This window comes from Pelophylax lessonae (genome assembly GCF_965119305.1).
Source record: "Pelophylax lessonae genome assembly, chromosome: 2".
NCBI classification, from domain to species: domain Eukaryota; kingdom Metazoa; phylum Chordata; class Amphibia; order Anura; family Ranidae; genus Pelophylax; species Pelophylax lessonae.
Window position 1 is genome coordinate 643457061 of NC_138769.1, and position 21056 is coordinate 643478116.

The 21056-nt window shown below is 41.8% G+C and overlaps 1 protein-coding gene across 4 annotated transcripts in view; it reads left to right on the forward strand.

The window, feature by feature from the left end:
• Positions 1-21056, forward strand: part of NBEA (neurobeachin) — a 1052497-nt gene that overhangs the window by 423833 nt on the left and 607608 nt on the right. For all 4 annotated transcript variants that reach the window (XM_082246613.1, XM_082246612.1, XM_082246614.1 and 1 more), the window contains exon 22: positions 13477-14496. In XM_082246613.1, coding sequence (XP_082102739.1) covers positions 13477-14496 — 1020 coding nt within the window. The remainder of the gene's footprint in view (positions 1-13476; positions 14497-21056) is intronic.

The window sequence follows — 21056 nt, forward strand, 5'->3', positions numbered from 1 at the left end:
GTGCTGGGTAAGAAATAACTGATAGATGAAAAAATTTGCTGTGAAAGAATGCATACATGCTTACATTAGATTGCTCTTTGAAGATGAAATCTGTATGAAAATCTTCAGCCATAGCTACATGTTTAGTAATTTACCATCAGTGATTCAAATTTGAACTAGCATTAGTGCTTTGCTTGCACTTTTGAGGACCTCTTCCTTAGTGGAACTCCACCCAAATTTACAGCAAGATAAGAATCTCTGGCAGGATTTGTCTTCCTTTTCTACATAAAGTAGCAAAATACAGATGACTCCAAAACTGGAATCTCTATTGGGTGATTTCACCTCTACTCCAATCTTCCAATACAGCAGTAAAAAGCTGACAAAGATTTCAACTCTTCCCCACTCTTCTCATATCTATAAAAAAAGAAGCATTGTCTGAAATTCCACTTTACATGTAGCTATAGCACTGCCCCTGTAAGGACTGCCAGGTTTCACACTATCGGGTCCCCCTGAGTGGCAAAAGGTCGAAAAGTTCAAGGGGGCCGAATACTTTCGCAAGGCACTGTAAATGTGCATTTGCTTTTTTTTTTGTTCCCTCATTCTGTGGTTTATTTCGGGGCTTGCAGCTTTCCCTATCCCCAAAATTCGCCGTGGAAAAGTCAGCCGGGAGTGGGAGGAGGTACCTGTCAAAAGCAGAGGACACAAACAAGCAGAGTTTCCCATTTTGGGTGGTGCTCCGCTTTAAGAAGACAGAAACCACTTGTAAACGAACTCTGAAGGATCTCAGATACTTTTCAAACGGAACTTAAATGCAATTTGAATGGACCTAAAAGCGGGCCACAATTGTCCATCTACATAAGCCCTTAAGCTAGCCTATACATGGCTCAAATTTTGGCCGAGTCTTGCTGGTTGTAAAAGATCTGAGGAGGAAAATTGTCAACTGAACAGTGACTGCATCCTATCAGATACATTCACTGTTTGGGTATTCAGACAGCCATGGAAGCTGTGGTTGTGGATATTCCTCGATCCATGTTGTTAACATGGATAGGGGAATCTATTAATGTTCTTTCATTTAGACCTGTGTTTGTTGTGCAATCTGGAAAAAATGTCAGCCACCATAATCTGAAAAACACTGCTCTAAAAAAAAAAAAAAAAAAAAAAAAAAAACATCCTAAAAAGGAATTTCAGAACCTTCACAAACCGCACATTAAGTGGCGCAAGAAGAAAAAAACATGTATAATTGGCCAGCACACTGGGCAATTATTGTAACAGAAAGTCATTATTGCAGTATAATCACCAACAAATATATATAATTGGCAGTGCCCTGGATAGTAATTTGTGATGATAAGCCTTTATTTTTAACAAAATCGCCTCAAAGCGCACAGAGGTGTCAGCACATTGAACATCGATTGTTATTGTGAGTATTCATTGCAGCAAAATTAGCATGAAGTATGTATAATTGGCAGCACACTGGACAGTAATTGTTATTGTGAGTCTTTATTGCTTCATAATCACCCACAAAGTGCCTATAATTACTAGCATACCAGATGGTGATTGTACTGCATTAAGTATGAACCATCACAATCAGTAAAACTGTTATAGACTACCTTTAAAGCCCAATTCCAGTAAGATGGATAGACTGTGGAAGAGATAGAACTTTTGCCAGATAGTTCTAGTGTGAACTGTCCTCGAAACAGCACTTGACCTATTAAGCAATGGGTGCTCGACATGACCACATCAGATGGTGCCATGTTGGATCAAGTGCTTCTTTTTACCTTCTTATTACCACAGTTTAACCATGAAGGTTATGGTGAGAAGGGTTTAAAGGGATCAAAAAACCCTCCAACTAAATCAGTGCATAGCACAGTAGAGCCTCTTATGAAAGTTATTTTAATGCTTCATTCCATCAAACATCCCTAAAATAGGAGGGTATACTTTCTCAATAGTTCCCAAGTTCTACTCCATAGTCGTTATTTTCATGCTCTCCATTCAGCGGTGACTCTAGGAACAATATATAGGATACCACAGTCAAAACTGGGGGGGCACTTGCTAAAAAATAATACCACTAAAAAAAACTAAATAGTTATATATAACTGAGATTAAAAAAATATATGAGAGTAATGCAGTATGCAATGATATACCGGTATTTTTTTTTTTTTTTTTTTTGTGTTCAATATTTTTTATTGAAATATTGCAAATAAACCATAAACAACAAACAATAGCTGGTGCCAAGAAATATGAGAACATATGGCAATATATAGGAGTACAGTTACCAAGAAAGGTACAAGATAAACATACATGTGGGTTAGGTGCAATGATATATTTTTATTGTACTAACCTAATACTTAAAAGAAAAGCTTTTCATTAGTTTTACTTTCTTCCTCAGGTATTGCTTCAGACCTGAGAAAGATGAAAACTCTCAAAAGCTTTTCTTTATAGTTTAAAGCAATTTCAGCAAACAGTTCAAGCAGTAATAGCCCCTAGTATTGGTGCCATTTTACGCAGTAATGATCCCTAGTAATGGTGTAAGTTTATGCAGTATTAGCCCCTAGTAATGGTGCCAGTTTATGCAGTAATAGCCCCTAGTATTGGTGCCAGTTTACGCAGTAATAGTCCCTAGTATTGGGACCAGTTTACCCAGTAATAAAGCCTAGTATTGGTGCCAGTATATGCAGCAATAAAGCCTAGTATTGGTGCCAGTTTACGCAGTAATAAAGCCTAGTATTGGTGCCAGTTTACGCAGTAATAAAGTCTAGTATTGGTGCCAGTTTATGCAGTAATAAAGCCTAGTATTGATGCCAGTTTACGCAGTAATAAAGCCTAGTATTGGTGCCAGTTTGCGCAGTAATAAAGCCTAGTATAGATGCCAGGTAGGGGGGTACAGAGGAGGTAGGGAAGAATAGGAAGACCTGCCAACCACAGTGATGAAAGTGTTAAAGCCAGTCGTGACAGTGGCGGCGTTCTTAACACTTTTATCAACTTTATGGGAGAGCTTTATGATACGCTGAAGCGCTGCAGTACAGCGCACCTCTCCATCCCGGACTCCTTCCCTCTGCCACACACTGTGGCCAAACTAAAGGGGAAGACTGCTACAGTGCATCTCTCCATCCGGGACTCATGTCTCTATAGCAGGAGTGCCCAACCTTTTAAAGGAATAAGGGCCACTTTAGCGAATTGGTAACCGGTCGCGGGCCACAAGGAGCAGAGCAGGCAGAAGACAGGTCTGTGTCCACTCACCATATGCAGAACAGACACAGCCCGCTCTACTCTATGGGCCCTACGATCCGATCCACCCAGACAGAAGGGGGTGCATCCCCTTCTGCTTTTTTAAGTGGATAGGATTGGAGATAGGTGGGTGTAAAGGGACACAAGTCCGTTTACATTTGCCTCTCTGTGTAAGGGGAATGGAGGGTCTGATTGGGTCCAACTGAAAAACAGATAGGCGGACCCGAACGGACCAATCCTGTGAAAGGGGCCTAAGGCTGCTTTCACACGGATACACTGCGGTTTACCTGCACCTCACCTGACCTCAATCTTCACTTCTTCCTCAGGATTCCCAAAGGTATCGCTTGCTGCTGCTGTCCCCCAGGCAGGTATGGCTGGTGGCTGCTGGCGGCTACTGCTGGCGGCTACTGCTGGCTCATTCATGACCCACCATTCCCGAGTATCAGTGTGACAGGAAGAATGCGGCTGCAATAGAGAGCAGAGCTGATGCTTCCTGTATCGCTCCTTTCACAGGCGGAGGCAGGGTACATTTGATATCACTCGGTCTGCGAGCATAGCCCGCGCTATACAGGAAGCATCGGCTCTGCTTCCTCTAGTGCCAGTTCAGTTCTTCACACTGATGCTCGGGGATAGCGGATCAGGAACCCACAATCTGGGCTTACCGACCCGCCATCCCAGGGCAGGAGGTGTACTCAAGACAGACAAAACATTTGTGATGGTGATCTCTGCTTAGGACCTCTGTTGAGTTTGTCTTCCTAGTGGCACTCCGTCACATCCAAAGACACCAGGACAGAAAGTGAGAGGAAATCTTTCTAACACTAAGGTCCCTTTCACACGACAGATCCAATTTTTCTCAGCAGGGGATCTGTCCGCTGATCCCCTGCTGAACAGACATGGACACTGCCTGCTTTACTCTATGGGCAGTCAGATATAAACAGACCAGCTGTCTAAGCTCAACTGCCCTCTGATCCAGTCAGACAAAGTGGAATGGATCCCCTACTGTTTGTTTTATCGGATCGGAGGGAGCTGGATGTAAATGCACAAGGCCGTTTACATATGACTGCCCATGGAGGGAAATAAAGGGTCCAATCAGTTCTGCTTGAAAAATGTTTGGGCAGACCCGATCTGACCTCTCGTGTGAAAAGGGTACAGTAATAAGAACCTAAGAGGTTCTCCTTGTTTCCCACTCTCTATATAGATGTTTGTTTGGAGCTAGGAGGACTTGATCACACTATATGACATCCATACTCCAAAAAATATTAAGTATATCATTTTTCTAAAGGTCTGCTAACTTTTCTTTGGGCGAGCAAAGTCCTTGTAAATTTAATAGATGAAATAATGACTATAATTTGTTTATTTCTGCATTGGAAACAATGGGAGACATGAGAAATCCTTTATAACTGTAGCGAGCATACAATTATCTTAGAGTATCTAAAGCTAGAATATTTTGGACACAAGACACCTCATAGCTCTCCTCTTGCATTTATCTGCAATTAGACTTTGAAGCCACCTTACAGACATTGCTTTCAACAGTGGAAAAACATCAGTGTATTACTGATCAAAGTCTGAACAACTCTATATTGAGCATCATTAGCAGTTTCGCTATACCACTTTTAACAGCCAAAGTACGCGGGCAGCTCGAGTGTTTGTCATAAACATTTTAAACTGTGCCATGTAGATAACATTTTAGGGTTCTATGTGCGTCAATCACTCTTTCCTGTGATTGATTTAAAGTATCACTCTGGGTTTAAAAAAAAAATTCCTCCAGATGAATTTTACAAGTTGACAGGAATTTAGAAAACAACATTGAACATTCTTGATTTTTTATTTTATTAAAATAACAAACATGTTATACCTAAAGTGTTACAAAACCCAGGACCCTGCATTCACTATACCTGGTCTCCTACAGTACACAGAACATGGAAATGCATTTATTTTAGTAAAAATAAACTGATAAATACCTTTTCTCATCAGCAGTACATAGCAATTAGTGCAGTCTTGTGACTTGTATCAGTGAGTGCTGTTAGATTGTAGGAGGAATATTAATTTCTCCCACAATTGACCCATCTGGCTTCAAGACCCTTAATTCTCTGTCTGAACATGTCTGGACAGTACTGATTGGCCCTGTGCTGATCACATGTACCTTCCCAAGAAAAAAAAAATCATTCATCAATCAAGATGTGACCTCCCACCCACCACTGTGTTCTTTTTTAGTTACTAGGCATGGAGGAGGAGGGAGGGACTGGGTGTCGTTTAGGATCTGTTTACACACCCAAATGTGTAATGTTAATATCATGTGACCTGAATAGCTCAGCTAAAACCACAAAATATCCTATCCAGCAATAGAGACCAAACTGAGCATGTGCAGCTGAACTACACTTACTGTGCTGATCTGAACTTGTCAAGAGTGAACGTGCAGGAGGGGAAGGATCTGTGCATACAGGATCACACAGCCTTTTTACACAATGCAGAGGATTAATCACTTAAGTTACACAGTGAGTGTAACAAGCATGCTATTCTGCATCTACAGACAGATTTTACTGTTATGGATTTAGTAACACTTTAACTACTCTGTGCAATGGTGTTGCACAGAGCAGTTCAGATTCTCATTTTCTGGGGTCCCACGCCAGTGCTCCAGGCTCCTCCTCTTCTGCAAGTTTCCCCATTGAAAGCTGCTTTCCATTGGAGCACCCATGCAGGTTCGCTCCTGAGCCGGCCTGTCTGCGTCTATTGACCCTGCCCCCCCCCCCACTACCTCATTACATCAGTTGATTGACAGCAGTGGGAGCCAATATTTTCAGCTGCTATCAACCTGCCCAGTAAACAGGGAGATAGTGACGAGAACCACTGCTCTCGTGCACATCGCTGGATCGGATCGGTCTCCTTGATGCATAGAATGCATTAAGGTAAATTAACCTTAAGGCTTTAGGACCACTTTAACTTTTTCTGTTGATCTCATTGGGTACAACTAGCCTGTCTGATTTTTCATGCAATTATTGCCAGCGGCTATAGCTGCTAGCATTAATAACCTTTTGTTCTCCTGGCCGTTGGTCTGTAGCATAAGATTTGGGTTTTAGTGTAGGAACACCAATTCAAGTGGGGGTGGAGAGACCTGGCAAAAACCGTAAAGCAGGGATCTGGTTTTTTTTTTTTTTTTGACAGACCTAAAGTAGAAGCTAGCAAAAAAAGAAAAAGAAATATATATATATATATATATATATATATATATATATATATATATATATATATATATATATATATATATTATACACATATACAGTATCTCACAAAAGGGAGTACACCCCTCACATTTTTGTAAATATTTTATTATGTCTTTTCATGTGGCAACACTGAAGAAATTACACTTTGCTACAGTGTAAAGTAGTGAGTGTACAACTTGTTTAACAGTGTAAATTGTCTGTCCCCTCCAAAATAACTCAAAACACAGCCATTAATGTCTAAACTGCTTGCAACAAAAGTGAGTACACCTCTAAGTTAAAATGTCCAAATTGGGCCCAAAGTGTCAATATTTTGTGTGGCCACCCTTATTTTCCAGCACTGACTTAACGCTCTTGGGCATGGAGTTCACCAGAGCTTCACAAGTTGCCACTGGAGCCCTCTTCCACTCCTCCATAACAACATCACGGAGCTGGTAGATGTCAGAGACCAGGAGCTCCTCCATATTCCATGTGAAGATGCCTCCCAGATGCTCAATAGGGTTTAGGTCTGGAGAAATGCTTGGCCAGTCCATCACCTTTACCCCCTCAGCTTCTTTAGCAAAGCATTGGTTGTCTTGGAGGTGTGTTTGGGGTCGTTATCATGTTGGAATACTGCCCTGCGGCCCAGTCTCCAAAGGGAGGGGGATCATGCTCTGCTTCAGTATGTCACAATACATTGGCAATCATGGTTCCCTCAATGAACTGTAGCTCTGTGCCGGCAGCACTCATGCAGCCCCAGACCATGACACTGCCACCACCATTCTTGACTGTAGGCAAGATACACTTGTCTTTCTACTCCTCACCTGGTTGCCGCCACACATGCTTGACACCATCTGAACCAAATACGTTTATCTTGGTCTCATCAAACCACAGGATATGGTTCCAGTAATCCATGTCCTTAGTCAGCTTGTCTTCAGCAAACTGTTTGGCTTTCTTGTGCATCATCTTTAGAAGAGGCTTCCTTCTGGAATGACAGGCATTCAGACCAATTTGATGCAGTGTGTGGCGTATGGTCTGAGCACCTGACAGGCTGACCCCCCACCCCTTCAACCTCTACAGCAATGCTGGCAGCACTCATACGTCTATTTCCCAAAGACAACCTCTGGATATGATGCTGAGCACGTGCATTCAACTTCTTTGGTCCACCATGGTGAGGCCTGTTCTGAGTGAACCTGTCCTGTTAAACCACTTTATGGTCTTGGCCACCGTGCTGCAGCTCAGTTTCGGGGTCTTGGCAATCTTCTTATAGCCTTGGCCATCTTTATGTAGAGCAACAATTCCTTTTTTCCAGCTCCTCAGAGAGTTCTTTGCCATGAGGGGCCATGTTGAACTTCCAGTGACCAGTAAGAGAGTTAGAGCGATAACACAAAATTTAACACACCTGAGACCTTGTAACACTAACGAATCACATGACACCGGGGAGGGAAAATGGCTAATTGGGCTCAATTTGGACATTTTCACTTAGGGGTGTACTCACTTTTGTTGCCAGCAGTTTAGACATTAGTGGCTGTGTGTTGAGTTATTTTGAGGGGACAGCAAATTTACACTGTTTCACAAGCTGTACACTCACTACTTTACATTGTAGCAAAGTGTAATTTCTTCAGTGTTGTCACATGAAAAGATATAATAAAATATTTACAAAAATGTGTGGGGTGTACTCACTTTTGTGAGATACTGTGTGTATATATATTTATATATATATATATATATATATACACACACACACTATATTACCAAAAGCATTTGTACGCTTGCCTTTTCATGCACATGAACTTTAATGGCATCCGGTCTTAGGCCGTAGGGTTCAATATTGAGTTGGCCCACACTTTGCAGCTATAACAGCTTCAACTCCTCTGGGAAGGCTGTCCACAAAGTTTAGGAGTGTGTATATTGGAATGTTTGACCGTTCTTCCAGAAGCACATTTGTGAGGTCAGGCACTGATGTGGATGAGAGGTCTGGCTGAGGTCAGGACTCTGTGCAGGCAAGTAAAATTCCTTCACCCCAGACTCGCTCATCCATGTCTTTATGGGCCTTGCTTTGGGCACTGGTGCCCAGTCATGTTGGAACAGTAAGGGGCCATCCTCAAGCTGTTCCCACAAAGTTGGGGATATGACATTTTCCAAAATGTATTGGTATGCTGATGCCTTAAGAGTTCCTTTCACTGGAACTAAGGGGCCAAGCCCAACCCCTAGAAAAACAACCCCATACTATAATTCTTCCCCACCCAAATGATTTGGACCAGTGTACAAAGCAAAAAAGACCAGACTATAATCCTTTACTGAGAGAAGCTGGACACTGAAATGCAAAACTATTCCCATACAGACACATTTTTTACTAGGTGGCATTCCTACATTGAACATGTCTTTTCTCCTACAGAAATTGTCTTTAATGCACTCTTTCTGGTACAAAGGGTGGTGCCTGAAAACAGTTCTGACCAAATCCCTGTGGATATTGAAAATCCAAACCCTGGAAACTCATGATTCATTTTGTCAGATTACCCTTTAGACCAGTAGACCTCTTTATTCCCATGAATATAAGCTATTATAGAAGGTCCATTGCCCCTAAATCTCCCATCCTCACTTTGTCTCCTTGTATGTTGTCGCTAGGCCTAGAACTATGGTTGGAACTCTGGCCTCATTAACATTATTTTTTTGGTTATAGTTGTTTCCTACATGTTCTTTTTTCCACATTTCATATGAGAAACTTAACACTATGACTTTGCAGGAATGCTTTACATATTTTGTACATTGCATTGCCTATTTCTCTTGCATCTTATGATATTACTATATCTGTATGACCTTGTTATTATTTTTGGACATTGTTGAACAAACTCTACTCGCTTTTATTGTACTTACACTGATTTTAAATGCAAAAAAAAGTCCATATGTGTGTAAAGGCAGGTGTCCCAATACTTTTGGTAATATAGTGTATACACATTAGGGCTGCTGAATATAATCACCTGGAATCGATGCATCGCGATGCGACCCTTCGCGATTCTGCATCGATTTGGGGTGGTTAAATAATCGATTACCTAATGACGTCACTTCCAGGGGCGGGGACAGAAGTGACATGGCGGCGCTGGCCGGGCTTGAGCTCATCCTCGCGGCGCGGGAGAGGAGGAGAGCGGAGCTATCAGTGCTCTCTCTGGCCCCGGGATACACACGGCACGCCCACTTAGCACGCTGCTGCCCGACCGCCCGCTCTGACAGCCCGGCCGCCCGAAGTCGCGGCCTTCCCAGCTCGGTACACTTCTGGTAGCGGTGCAGTTCTCGGCAGACAGCCTGAGTTGACCGCAGGGGAGCGAGGAGGCCCTGCTTTCCGCCTGTACTGTGCACTGCACTAGTCCGAGCTCCAAATTCCCGACATGAGGCTCATCACCCAGGACCTGTCCGAGCCCTACTCCATACACCTACCTCTACTTCATCCACAACTGGCTGCAGCTCTGCTTCCTGGTAAGTCGGGGCACTACAGGGCCCAACATTCCTCCTTACCAGGGCCTGCTATAATACAACTAGGGGCACTACAGAGCCCAGCATTCCTCCTTACCAGGGCCTGTTATACTACAACTAGGGGGACTACTACAGACTCTGTAGTCCCCCTAGTTGTTGTATAACAGGCCCTGGTAAGGAGTAATGCTGGGCTCTGTAGTGCCCCTAGTTGTAGTACAGTAGTAGGCCCGGGTAAAGAGGAATGCTGGGCTCTGTAGTCCCCCTAGTTGTAGTACAGTAGGCCCTGGTAAGGAGAAATGTTGGGCTCTGTAGTCCCCCTAGTTTTAGTATAACAGGCCCTGGTAAGGAGGAATGCTGGGCTCTGTAGCTCTGTACAGAGCCAAGCATTCCTCCTTACCAGAGCCTGTTATACTACAACTAGGGGGACTACAGAGCCCAGCATTCCTCCTTACCAGGGCCTACGGTACTACAACTAGCATCAGGTAACTCTTCTAACCTGATGTGGCCTGCTCTAAAGGGGGATCTATGAGGGGACCTGCTCTACTAAAGGGAGATTTATGGGGGGACCTGCTCTACTAAAGGGGGATCTCTGGGGATGCTGGCCTGCTCTAAAGGGGGATCTATGGCGACCCTGCACTAAAGGGGATCTATTACATAGATCCCCCTTTAGAGCAGGGTCCCCATAGATCCCCCTTTAGAGCTCAGTTCCCCTGGATCCCCTTTAGGACAGGCCCAGGCTCCCCATAGATCTCCTTTAGAGCAGGGTCACCATAGATCCCCCTTTAGAAAAGGGTCCCCATAGTAATCGTGATGCATCGCGGAATCGAATCGTATCGAATCGCGGCCCTAATAATCGTAATCGCACCGAATCGTGAGGTAAGTGAAGATGCGCAGCCCTAATACACATTGTATGTGTGTGTGCTGCAGCTCTGAATTAGAAGTGCATCTGTAATTACAGTTTTCTTTTAGTCACTCTGCAAAGTCCCATAAATAATCTGTCGAGTACTAGTGATTTTCACCTAATGTAACTTCCTGCCTTGGCGTGGCAATGGCACTGCTACTGAATTTAGAGCCTAGTTGCTTTTCTCGTCTTGGCTGTACTGCTTGTTCTACAGTGGGGTATATAATAAAGGAGGATTTATTACCTTCCCATTTTTATGAAGCTTATATACATCCCTTAGTAACTCGACTTGGTACTTGTTTAGTCTGCTATGCAAAAGCTTTTGGTTGTACTTCCATCTGAAGTCCTTTAGTTAGATGTCTCGACAGTTGTCATTTGGTGTTTGGCTTTTGAGATGATCAATATATAAAATCACCTTTAACCGCCTAATAATAATTATATTTGGATTTAGAACAGTTATACATTAACACAAGTAGCTAAAGTGTTACTAAACCTACAACTGTAAAATCAGTCTGTGTATATGCAGTAAAGCATGCTTGTTGTACTCCCTGTGGTACCTAAGGGGTTAATCCTCTGCATATTAATTCTCCGCATGTAAAAAGGCTGTTTGATCTTGTCTTCTCTCCTTATTTTACGGCTCCCAATCCATTTTTTTGATAGAACAGAGCTCTAGGAGGCACTTTGCACATGCTCAGTTTGATGTGTATTGCTACAGAGTTTTCTTTTTTTTTTTTTCGTTTTTTGGGAGGGTGCATGTGATCAGCACAGGGCCAATCAGCACTATACAAGTCCGGGGTCATGCAGCCTTATAGGACAGTCAGGGGAGAATGAAAACTCCTCCTACAAGCTTTAATCAGTGCTTGGCTGGAGACTGATAGAAGTCACAAGACTACTATACACTGCTGATGAGAAAAGGTATTTAGCAGTTTATTTTTACTAAAATAATTACATTTCCATGTACTGTGGGAGACCAGATATAGTGAATGTAGGTTCCTGGGTTTAGTAACACTTTAATGTAATCTATTCCTTGTAAATAAACCAATCAGAACCCTGCACTTTGTGTAGCATGGTTTGGCAGCTAAACAAGGTAATTGTATGTATAAAATCGATGGTGGTCACAATGTATCTTGTCTATCTCTGGGTCATTAAAGCCATATTAAACAAAAAAGCAAACATTTGATATATTGCAGCTTACCAATTGTTTGATGCGATAGCTGCATTTATTTTCTTTTTTAGGCTTTATTTCTTTTATTTTCATATGGTGATCCAGCAAGCAAGTCTGTTTGTCAAAGGCTGATGAACAAGCTCTCTTGCAATTGCAGGGATGAAAATTAAAAAAAAAAAAAAGATATTGTGCAAATGGTGAAAAGTGGTTAACAATATGCTGTGGAAAAAAATGTGTAGGATAAACTCACTGACCAAAATTAATAATCAATTGAATACCATATAAATTTAGGTTGAATAATACCATAAACATAAGTGTACAAATGGTGATTTACATCAATAAGATAAAAATGTGAACATTTTCATATTCAAACATAAGTAGAAAATAGAAAAATTCCTATATCCTAAATAAATAAAAAAAAGTTAATGTACAGAATTGAAAAAAGTCTCACACCAAATACTATGATTCAGGATTTATTCCGGGATATAGCAGCACAAAAATTAATCCGTGGATCCCAAATCTGCTTGGACATCTGATTTGGCATCCATGAATTACATAGTTTGTGAGGTCGAAAAAAGACACCAGTCCATCCAGTTCAACCTATGATGTGTGTGTGTGTTTGTGTGTTTGCTGTTTACCGGATGATTTGTTGTACTGCCATATCCTGGAATCCATCTTGGATCATAATATTTGGTGTGGGACTTTTTCAATTCTGTACATGAGCTTTTTATTTATGAATCTATATTAATTTTTCTACTTATGTTATTTGAATATAAAATGTTCACTCTTTATGTTATTGATAATATTGGTAAATCACCATTTGTACACTTATGTTTATGGTTATATGGTATTCAATTCATTGTTCATTTGGGTCAGCGTGGTATCCCACAGAGAAAGTTACAGGGATGAGACAAACCATTTACCACTGACAGAGTTGCTTAAAATGGTCGGCTTCTATTTATATAACAACTTTATCCCAAAAGGGAAAAAAAAGTTGCCATAACTGTTTATAAAGAATTTGCTTGAGTTTAGCTTCAATTTGTTAGTGTATTTAAATGAAAATAGCAATTCTGCTGTCCAAAGGTGCCCCATGTGCACATTCATCCAGAGTGGGGGAAAACAGAAGGAAAAAAGCCTAAAAAAATACTAATGCAGCCACCACATCTAATAATTGGTAAGCTTCAAAATATTACATTTGAGTATGGCATTTCTTTTACCATGGCCACCAGTGAGATTCAGATTTTCTGTTTCTGGCTTTTTCCTATGAGGATGTAAACCTGTGTAATAAACATGGTTCTTAGTACTAGCACTTTGATTCATGAAGCCACGTGGTGTTAATAGCACAAAAATGGAATTATCATTGTTGCTAACTAAGAAATAATCACATAACGCTTATTTTACTGCTTTATTATGGTTAATTAGTTCCATATAAAGGAAAGTAACCTTTTTTTTTGTGTAGAAACCCTAGATGGTATAAAACAATGAAGAGGTCTTGATCTTTTTATTGAGTAGCAAAGTTTTTTTCTTATGTTTTTAAGGTCACATACGAAGCTCACAAGGAATACTTGGCAAAAATGTATGAAGAATATCAAAGGCAAGAGGAGGAGAACATCAAGAAGGGTAAAAAAGGAAATGTCAGCACCATATCTGGTCTCTCTCAAGCTGCAGCTGCTAAAGGTGGACTGGAAATTAGAGAAATTGAGGACCTCTCCCAGAGTCAGAGTCCTGAAAGTGAAACAGACTATCCTGTCAATGCTGACACCAGAGATCTGCTCATCGCCACTAAAATTTCTGATGATGCTATCACTAACGCTGATAGACCAGCTGGTGGGGTTCGGGTTGAGGTTCATGACCTTCTGGTGGACATCAAAGCAGAAAAAGTTGAAGCCACAGAGGTAAAACTGGATGACTTAGATTTATCCCCAGAGACTTTGGTCACTGGAGAAAATGGTGCTTTGGTTGAAGTAGAATCTTTATTGGACAATGTCTACAGTGCGGCTGTCGAAAAACTTCAAAACAATGTTCATGACAGTGTTGGCATTATAAAAGAAACTGAAGAGAAAGATGGTCCTCTGATCACACTAGCAGATGAAAAAGACCAAACTACTTCTAACAATACCTCATTCCTTTTTGATAAAATGACTCATTCAGAAGACAAACTGTTGCCTGAGCTGACTGGTGGCAACCATCTAACCATTGGTAATGTCCAGGATGCTCATGTTCACCTTGGTGTTAATGATGACCTTGGTCTGCTGGCACATATGACAGGTAGCGTCGATCTTACTTGTGCATCAGCTGTAATTGGGGAAAAAGATTTTAAAATCCACACAACGGCTGATAGTTTAGGAAGCCTTTCTGAGCGGGAGTTGGCTTCATCATCAAAGGGGATGGAATATGCTCAAATGACTACTACCACTCTGGAAACTGAATCATCTGCTAGCAAATCCTTAGTAAATATAGATGCTAGCAGTACTGTCTCTGACACTGAGAGGTCCGATGATGGTCGGGATCTTGGGAAAGAGATCAAGAAAATACAGACCACTACGACTACCACACAGGTAAGGGCATTCTTTTCTTAATTAGTCATATATGTGTATAAAGACAGTCCCGGCAGAACATAATACAGAAATATACAATTTATATTCTTTGATACCTTTTTGCTTTTATTGTTTGCTTAGTTACTAATGGCTAGTGTACCTTTCTTTGTACCTATGACCCACTTTCCCAACTCTGTTCACTTGCGAGATCCAAGTAGCTGTTCCCTTTTAATAAAGGGTTATTAATCCTTGTTGGAAGTTCATTCATTAGTGAACATGGGCACTAGGAGTCATTTAAGTTCAAACAAATGATTTGGTATGTGACGGGAGATATACAAATAGTATCTGTTAATCAGAAACCTAAAGAATGTGAGTATAATAAATTGTCCGTGTAATTTTATTGTGTCCATGTTTAGTAGATTAGGCTAGATTTATGATTTGATGTTTCTACATATATTCTTTCCTTGCCTTTCATTTGTTATTCATGGTCTTGATTTATTTATTATTTAGATGATGGTTTTAAATGGCTTGGTGAATATATGGAAAATGTGTTTAGTCTTATTTATCAAAATTTCTAGAGCGTCTTCTGTTTTGTCCAGCAACAGACAGTAGATTCCAACTTCACATTCTGCCTGTTATTATTCCAGTGCAGATTTGATAAAGGTATCATATGGTTATTAGGAGAAAAAGCCAATTTATGGATTTGTTAGAGCTGAAGTACCAAAACTGCTCTTTTGGGAAAATGTCTTGTTTGTAGCGGGCCGGATCTAGGTGCAGTAATAATATCAGGAGGGCAGAGAATGGGAGGTCCGCAGGACAGAGGATCGCGTCAGCAGTATGTAGGGCAGTGTACAGGGACCATTAGTTTGTATGCCAGAGGACAGGGGTCAGTAGGGCAGTGTACAGGGGTCAACAGGGCAATGTACAGGGGTCAGCAAGGTGGAAGACTGAGGATGGCAGGGCAGCTGCACAGGGGTCAGCAGAGCTAAGGATTGAAGTTAGCAGGGGTGACAGGGGTCACTGCTACCGGGGCAGAGGACAGGGGGTCACTGCTGGCACAACGGAGGACAGGGTTCACTGAACAATCCACTCATTCACACTGCTAGAGTACCTGTGTGAATAAGTCCCTAGTGCTCATTCACACATGAGGTTGGTGGTGCCTTTACCGCCCACCAACCACTACCCTCCCTTTAGCAAGAGATGCAATGCCTAGGGGTGTAAAAATGCCACAGGCATGATGCTATGCTTTGAAGCCATGGCAGAAATGATGCCCCCATTGAAAAAGACCCATTCAAAGTGCCCTCAACTACGTCCAAAGCAAAGTGGTTGAGGCTTGCTAGTGTGGGGTTAAAGCAGGCAGTGAGGAGGTGATATCCTGGCAGTGCTGCAGGAGGAGCCATAAGAAGATCAATGTCAGCAATAAAGCAGTACAGCCAGGCCCTCCTTCTTGGCAGGCACCCCTTTTTGGAACTGATGGGGCCCTTGGCCAAGTACAGGAGGGCTGGCTGTACTACCTTATCAGTGCCCCACTCAGATTTGTGCTGTGTGGGGAGGAGGAGCCTGCTGCCTGTGCCCAAGCTGTGTGCAGTGCAGGGATTGGAGAGGTAGTTTAGTGTTGTGGGAGGGAGAGCGCAGCCCACCCCAGCATTCCCCTAGATCTGGCCTTGATACCAATCAGTTAAAGTCATTTAAATTTTAAAACCGAACTGCCATGGACAACACTAAGGTTTTGCCAGTAGCACATTTTGGTACATTAGCCCATCAGTCAACTGCAGGATGGTTTATAATAATAGAGTGCAGTAAACTAAAGCTGGTCATAGACTGATTGAATTTCAGCTGTTTCAGCAGGATCCTGCCAAGATTTGAACCATGTATGGGCAGGCTGAATGTACCCCAGTTGATAATGCGGTCAACTTGGGTACAGCCAGCCTGTCGGATGTTTTATGTGATTATTGCTAGCGGCTGGTATAGCCCCTAGCAATAATGACTGTGTGAGAACACAATGGCTCTGCGGGAGAGATTCCCCATCAACACTAGCTGTGTTGATAGGGCAGTCAAGCGACTTTCTTTCGTTGCAGGAAAGCAGTTCATTCCATCTATGCCCGGCCTGATGTAATGTTACAGCTCCAACCAAAATAGGGTTGCATTGGGCAAGATTTAAATCCTCTGCTGTGTGGGACACAAGTGGAGAGCTCTTCTCTCATGCACCTTCTTTGGACAACTGTAACAGACTGAACTTGGAATTTATTAATCCATTCTGCGTTTGTCACCAGGCAGTCATTTTCTGATATAAAATTTATATATCCTGCACCTGAGGTCTGTGACAGCTTAGTTGAAAAATACCAGTTTGCTTGCTACAACTGCGTCACAATAGGTAAGATTTTCCCTAAGGAGTCCCAGATGGCAATAAAGACCTGGGGGAAGGTCGAACCCCACTGCTTTCCAGCCAATAAGGAGAAATTGGTTTTGGATGGATTGCCCACCCACAAAAATGTTGTGCTCTATGAATGCTTTCATGTGTGCAATTTGTAATTGCATAACTGCAAAATCGCATTATGGTAAATTGAGGCATATATTAAGTGTCACTTAGTAGCAGTATCTCTGCACAGTATTGCACTATTTAATGTTCTTTTTTATATGGCAACTGTCTGCGCAAAGTAATCAGCCTGAACAAATCAATCACACCCATTGCCGTGGAAAACCTCATTCATTGAAAGTGTCACACCTCCAATTTTAGCATGGCAGACAGCCATAAAGATGAGTTTGTGTTTGTAGTGTGTAATGATATCCCAGTGGCAGCTATTTTCATCACACGTTCATGCAGTCTGAATTACACGCTCATAAGTAATTCCATACAGGTAAGTCATGGCCTCAAGGGAGAGCGTGTGTATCTGAAATATTTATCACTGTGTGGACCCTGGAGCCTTATGTTTAGTTATTTTATTATACCCTGCCACAGGCATAAGGAAGATGTGATTACTGTTTACAGGCTTATTCAGTGTCAGTGCAATGGGCTCTCCAAGGAGCAGCCTATTCCAATAGAATGGCACCTATTTCCAGGATGGCCATATGTATAGCTTTCAAAGCTACCTGCTCCTGACGTAAGACAAATATAAATGATCCGGTTCTTATTCAGTATATTTGACCTTACATGTACAAAATATCTGCAAGGAAAGCATCTGTGATTTGTAAAGACCTGTCCTTTCGGTTTATAACAGGTTAGAAGAACATTGTGTTATTTAATTACTGAAGGAAATACTTTTCCCTCCCATATCCTGGGTGGAAAAATGAACATAGGATTCAATAGCTGTCTTGGAGACAGCAACACGTTAAAGTATTAGTTTATTATTATTATTTTTTTTTTGGGGGGGGGGGTTGCATTAGATAAGTAGGTCCTTTTCTTTAGACCTTCATCTTTGTCATGCTGTCACTTTACTACAAGTCTTCACTCAAGACAGATCTAGAAGACCCAAAATAATGTAGCCCTCTAATCAATAATAATTACAAAACAATATTGCAGCGCAAATATAAATAAATTGTATGTGCAATACAATAATGCAGTGAAAATATATCAAACTATTGTGAGTCCCCACAAATTGAAAAAGATTAAAAAGAAATCCAAATGTGAAGCCCAAAACTGTGAATTCAGTGATTCTTGATTATGAGGGAAATGACAGATGTGGATACCAAACGTCACCAAACTTTTTAATGATAAACCACACAGCACCCCAGTTTGCAACAGAGGGAGGCTTACCAGTATCAAATGACCCACAATTAAGAGTGGTCAACCAGCACTTGTGTAATAATCCAAGATATCCAGCTTTCCTCAAAACCACATGTCAAAGGATGGTACTGCTGCGTTGTAGTAGATCGCTGTGCATATATACTCAGTTGGACAAAGTATCATAAAAAGAATGAGACGCGCTCTGCATAGTGTAATCCCGAATAAAACACCCATTTAATGTGGTAAATGCACTTACAATGAAGAGATGACAACCAGGCACTTCATATCATATAAACAACTCAAGTGCTCCTGATGACATCTTCTTTGACAAAACTAGTAGGGCAGAGAGCGAACACATGCCACTACGCATATCGATCCTGCAACGGCCATCTTGGATTCTGGAATTTGAGTTGTGTATATGATATGAAGTTCCTGGTTGCCATCTCTTCATTGTAAGTGCATTTACCACATTAAATTGGTCTTTTATTTGGGATTACGCTATGCAGAGCACGTCTAATTCTTTTTCATGATACTGTGTCAACTGAGTAAATATGCACAGCGATCTATTACAATGCAGCCGTACCATCGTTTGATAAGTGTTTTTTAGGAAAGCTGGATATCTTGGGTTGATACACAAGCGCTGGTTGACCACACTTAATTGGGGGTCATATAATTCTGGTAAGCCCCCTCTGTTGCACACTGAGGTGCTGTGGGGTTTATCATTGAGAGGTTTGGTAGCATTTGGTATCCACATCTGTCATTTCCCTCACAATCGAAGAATCACTAAATTCAGTTATTGGCTTTACAGTTAGATTTCTTTGTTTTATTTGTTCAATTTGTGGTGACACATAATAGTTTGATATATTTTTATTGCACTATTGTATTGCACATACTATTTAATTTATCTTAGCACTGCACTATTGTTTTGTGATGTTTATTATGCTATATATTATGGTATTGTGCTAGCTGCTAAGTTTTTAATACCCAATAGAGCCCTAGCATGTTTTTTTTTTTTTTTTTAAGTTCTAATCCTTATGTTTATTTTTGTTTAACCAATTCCTGCCGAGCCCATTTTAAAATTACACCCAGTTGGGAGCTTTCCAACCCTGGTTGGACGTCATAGGAAGTTCTCCAGGAGTGTGCCATGCCTCTTACTAAATACCTTGGACTATCTTCTTTCCAGAAAGGGGTAATTTGGATGATATTTGTATTGTTCTGGCATTTTAGGGCAAGAAATGAGATAGGTCGTCAGTACATCAGGATTGATCGATTTTCAAATATACAGTATCTCACAAAAGGGAGTAAGCCCCTCAAATTTTTGTAAATATTTTATTATACCTTTTCATGTGACAACACTGAAATTACACTTTACTACAATGTAAAGTAGTGAGTGTACAGCTTGTATAACAGTGTAAATTTGCTGTCCCCTTTAAAATAACTCAACACACAGCCATTAATGTCTAAACCGTTGGCAAAAAATTGAGTACTCCCATAAGTGAAAATGTTCAAATTGGGCCCAAAGTGTCAATATTTTGTGTGGCCATCATTATTTTTCAGCACTGCCTTAACCGTCTTGGGCATTGAGTTCACCAAAGCTTCACAGGTTGCCACTGGAGTCCTCTTCCACTCCTCCATGACGATATCACTGGGCTAGTGGATTTTAGAGTCCTTGCGCTCCTCTATCTCCTGTTTGAGGATGCCCCACAGATGCTCAATAGGTCTTAGGTCTGGAGACATGCTTGGCCAGTCCATCACCTTTACCCTCCATCACCTTTACCCTCAGCTTCTTTAGCAAGGCAGTGGTTGTCTTGGAGGCTGGTGTTGGGGACGTTATCTTGTTGGAATACTGCCCTGCGACCCAGTCTCCAATGGGAGGGGATCATGCTCTGCTTCTGTATGTCACAGTACATGTTGGCATTCATGGTTCCCTCAATGAACTGTAGCTCCTCAGTGCCGGCAGCACTCGTACAGCCCCAGACCATGACACTCCCTCCACCATGCTTGACTGTAGGCAAGACACACTTGTCTATGTACTCCTCACCTGGTTGCCGCCACACGCCCTTGACAACATCTGAACCCAATAAGTTTGTCTTGGTCTCATCAGATCACAGGACATGGTTCCAGTAACCCATGTCCTTAGTCTGCTTGTCTTGAGCAAACTGTTTGTGGGCTTTCTTGTGCATCATCTTTAGAAGAGGCTTCCTTCTGGGACGACAGCCATGCAGACCAATTTGATGCAGTGTGCGGTGTATGGTCTGAGCACCTGACAGGCTGACCCCCCCACCCCTTCAACCTTTGCAGCAATGCTGGCAGCACTCATACGTCTACTTCACAAAGACAACCTTTGGATTTGATGCTGAGCATGTGCGCTCCACTTCTTTGGTCGACCATGACGAGGCCTGTTCTGAGTGGAACCTGTCCTGTTAAACCACTGTATGGTCTTTGCCACCATGCTGCAGCTCAGTTTCAGGGTCTTAGCAATCTTCTTATAGCCTAGGCCATCTTTATGTAGAGCAACAATTCTTTTTTTTTCAGATCCTCACAGTGTTCTTTGCCATGAGGTGCCATGTTGAACCAGTATGAGAGAGTGAGAGCGATAACACAAAATTTACCACACCTGTTCCCCATTCACACCTGAGACCTTGTAACACTAACAAGTCACAAGACACCGGCAGGAGAAAATGGCTAATTGGGACCAATTTGAGCATTTTCACTTTGTGGTGTACTCGCTTTTGTTGCCAGTGTTTTAGACATTAATGGCTGTGCATTGAGTTATTTTGAGCAGACAGCAAATTCACACTGTTATACAAGCTATACACTCACTACTTTCCATTGTAGGAAAGTGTCATTACTTTAG